At 62.4% G+C, this 2,688-nt stretch overlaps 1 protein-coding gene across 1 annotated transcript; it reads right to left on the reverse strand.

The window, feature by feature from the left end:
• Nucleotides 1-773: 773 nt before the first annotated feature.
• Nucleotides 774-2,557, reverse strand: LOC122192811 (integrator complex subunit 3-like). Its single transcript, XM_042893477.1, has 4 exons — nucleotides 2,484-2,557; nucleotides 2,182-2,295; nucleotides 1,096-1,144; nucleotides 774-960 (listed from the first exon to the last, which is right to left on the reverse strand). Exons 1-4 carry the CDS (start codon nucleotides 2,533-2,535, stop codon nucleotides 789-791), a joined length of 387 nt encoding a protein of 128 aa, XP_042749411.1. The 5' UTR covers nucleotides 2,536-2,557; the 3' UTR covers nucleotides 774-788.
• Nucleotides 2,558-2,688: the final 131 nt, after the last annotated feature.

The raw sequence follows: 2,688 nt of genomic DNA on the forward strand, positions 1-2,688 counted from the left end.
ACAGCCCTGGGGACACATGGCCATGGGGACATGCAGCCATGGGGACACCTGGCCATGGGGACAGACCTAAGGACACCCAGCCATGGGGACACCCAGCCCTAAGGACACCCAGCCATGGGGACAGCCCTAAGGACACCCAGCCCTAAGGACACGGGGCCATGGGGACAACCTGCCATAGGGACACCTGGTCATGGGGACAACCCTAAGGACACCCAGCTATGGGGACACCCAGCCATGGGGGGCAGCCCTAAGGACACCCAGCCATGGGGACACCCAGCCATAGGGACACCCAGCCACGGGGACAGACCTAAGGACACCCAGCCATGGGGACACCCAGCCATGGGGACACCCAGCCATGGGGACAGCCCTAAGGACACCCAGCCCTAAGGACACGGGGCCATAGGGACTCTTGGCCATGGGGACAACCCTAAAGACACCCAGCCCTAAGGACACGCAGCCATGGGGACACCCAGCCATAGGGACACCCAGCCATGGGGACATCCAGCCATGGGGACACCCAGCCATAGGGACACCCAGCCATGGGGACACCCAGCCATGGGGACACCCAGCCATGGGGACACCCGGCCATGGGGGCAGCCCTAAGGACACCCAGTTATAGGGACACCCAGCCATGGGGACACCTGGCCATGGGGACACTCAGCCATAGGGACAGCCCTAAAGACACCCAGCCATGGGGACAACCCTAAGGACACCCAGCCCTAAGGACACGGGGCCATAGGGACACCCGGCCATAGGGACCACCATCCCCCCCGGCCCGGCCCCCCCTCTCACCTCTGCCTCTTCCTGGGCAGGCTGTTGTTCTTGATGAGCAGCGCCTTGATGTGCTCGGCCAGCAGGTCGTCGTGCTTCAGCCCCCAGTGCCGCAGGATGCTGGTGGTGAACTGATCGTCGGGGTGGCACGGGCGGCTCAGCACCATCTTCACCATCTCCTCGCTGGGCCTGCGGGGGGGCAGCGGGGGGGCAGCGGGGGGGCAGCGGTGGGGCAGCGGTGGGGCAGGGGGGCCGGGCGCCCCGCTGCAGCCCCATGGTGCTGCGGTGCTGTGGGTCGCGGTGCTGGGGCCGGGCGGCACTCACTTCTCTCGGCGCAGCTGCAGCAGCAAACAGGAGAGAGCCTCGGGGTGCTCTGCAACGAGAGGGCAGCTCAGCGGCGGGCAGCGGCGTGCTGGGCAGCACACAGCAATGCACGGCACCAGGAGCAATGCAGAGCAATGCAGAGCACTGCAGAGCAATGCAGAGCACCATGCAGCAATGCAGAGCAATGCAGAGCACTGCAGAGCAATGCACGGCACCATGCGGCACTGCAGAGCAATGCAGAGCAATGCAGAGCAATGCAGAGCAATGCACGACACCATGCAGCACTGCGGAGCAATGCAGAGCAATGCACAGCACTGCACAGCACTATGCAGCACTGCAGAGCACTGCAGAGCGCCAGGCAGCAATGCAGACCAATGCAGAGCGCTACACAGCACCATGCAGCACTGCACACCATGGCACGCAGCACTGTTCCATGCAGCACCATGCAGCACTACAGAGCACTGCAGAGCAATGCACAGCACCATGCAGCAATGCAGAGCAACGCAGAGCACCATGCAGCACAGCACCATTCCATGCAGCACCATTCCATGCAGCACAGCACCTTTCCATGCAGCACAGCACCATGCAGCACAGCACCATGCAGCACCTTTCCATGCAGCACAGCACCTTTCCATGCAGCACAGCACCTTTCCATGCAGCACCTTTCCATGCAGCACAGCACCATTCCATGCAGCACAGCACCATGCAGCACCTTTCCATGCAGCACAGCACCACGCAGCACAGCACCTTTCCATGCAGCACAGCACCATGCAGCACCTTTCCATGCAGCACAGCACCTTTCCATGCAGCACAGCACCTTTCCATGCAGCACAGCACCTTTCCATGCAGCACCTTTCCATGCAGCACAGCACCTTTCCATGCAGCACAGCACCTTTCCATGCAGCACAGCACCATGCAGCACAGCACCATTCCATGCAGCACAGCACCATTCCATGCAGCACAGCACCATGCAGCACCTTTCCATGCAGCACAGCACCACGCAGCACAGCACCTTTCCATGCAGCACAGCACCATGCAGCACCTTTCCATGCAGCACAGCACCGTGCAGCACGGCTCCACGCTCACCTTTGTACTTGAGGTGCTGCAGGATGGGGATGATGGCCTCCAAGGGGATGCTGTGCGCCAGGAAGAGCTGCCACGTGCAGTACTGCTCAAAGGTCTCCCAATCCAGGCTCTGAACTGAGGGGGGGGACACACAAACGAGCCGCTCATTAACGAGCTCAGGTTCGTCTTTGGAACCGCAAAGCCGGGTCGGAGCTGTGCCACAACGGGTGCCAAGGTGGGGGGCGCAGAGATTGGGGGCTGAAGGCTCTGCAAACCCCCAGGGATGGATGGGGAGGGGGGGTTGGGGGGGGCGCAGCACTCACTGAGGATGTTGAGCACGGAATCCTTGCGGAACATGACGAGGTTCCCCATCATCACGTGGCAAACCAACTCCTGCAGCTGCAGGGAGAGCATGGGGTCAGCATCAGAGCTGCATGCGGAGCAGCTCGGGATCCAGGAGGGAGCCCAGCACCCTGTGAGCTGCAGGTGGCTGCAAATTGGGGGCTGGGACCCCCAGGGGGGGATTGG

The sequence above is a fragment of the Lagopus leucura genome, unplaced genomic scaffold (genome assembly GCF_019238085.1).
Source record: "Lagopus leucura isolate 7727_CA_CO unplaced genomic scaffold, USGS_WTPT01 28984-0_obj-0_obj, whole genome shotgun sequence".
In the NCBI taxonomy this organism is placed as follows: domain Eukaryota; kingdom Metazoa; phylum Chordata; class Aves; order Galliformes; family Phasianidae; genus Lagopus; species Lagopus leucura.

Bases quoted from the DNA above. Each gene is read 5' to 3' on its own strand.
- LOC122192811 (XM_042893477.1), bottom strand. From the start codon at position 2,535: ATGATGGGGAACCTCGTCATGTTCCGCAAGGATTCCGTGCTCAACATC. The intron at 1,145-2,181 runs GTGAGCGTGGAG...CTCTCGTTGCAG, and splicing joins GCAGCACCTCAAGTACAAAG to AGCACCCCGAGGCTCTCTCC. The intron at 961-1,095 runs GTGAGTGCCGCC...GCCCCCCCGCAG, and splicing joins CTGCAGCTGCGCCGAGAGAA to GCCCAGCGAGGAGATGGTGA.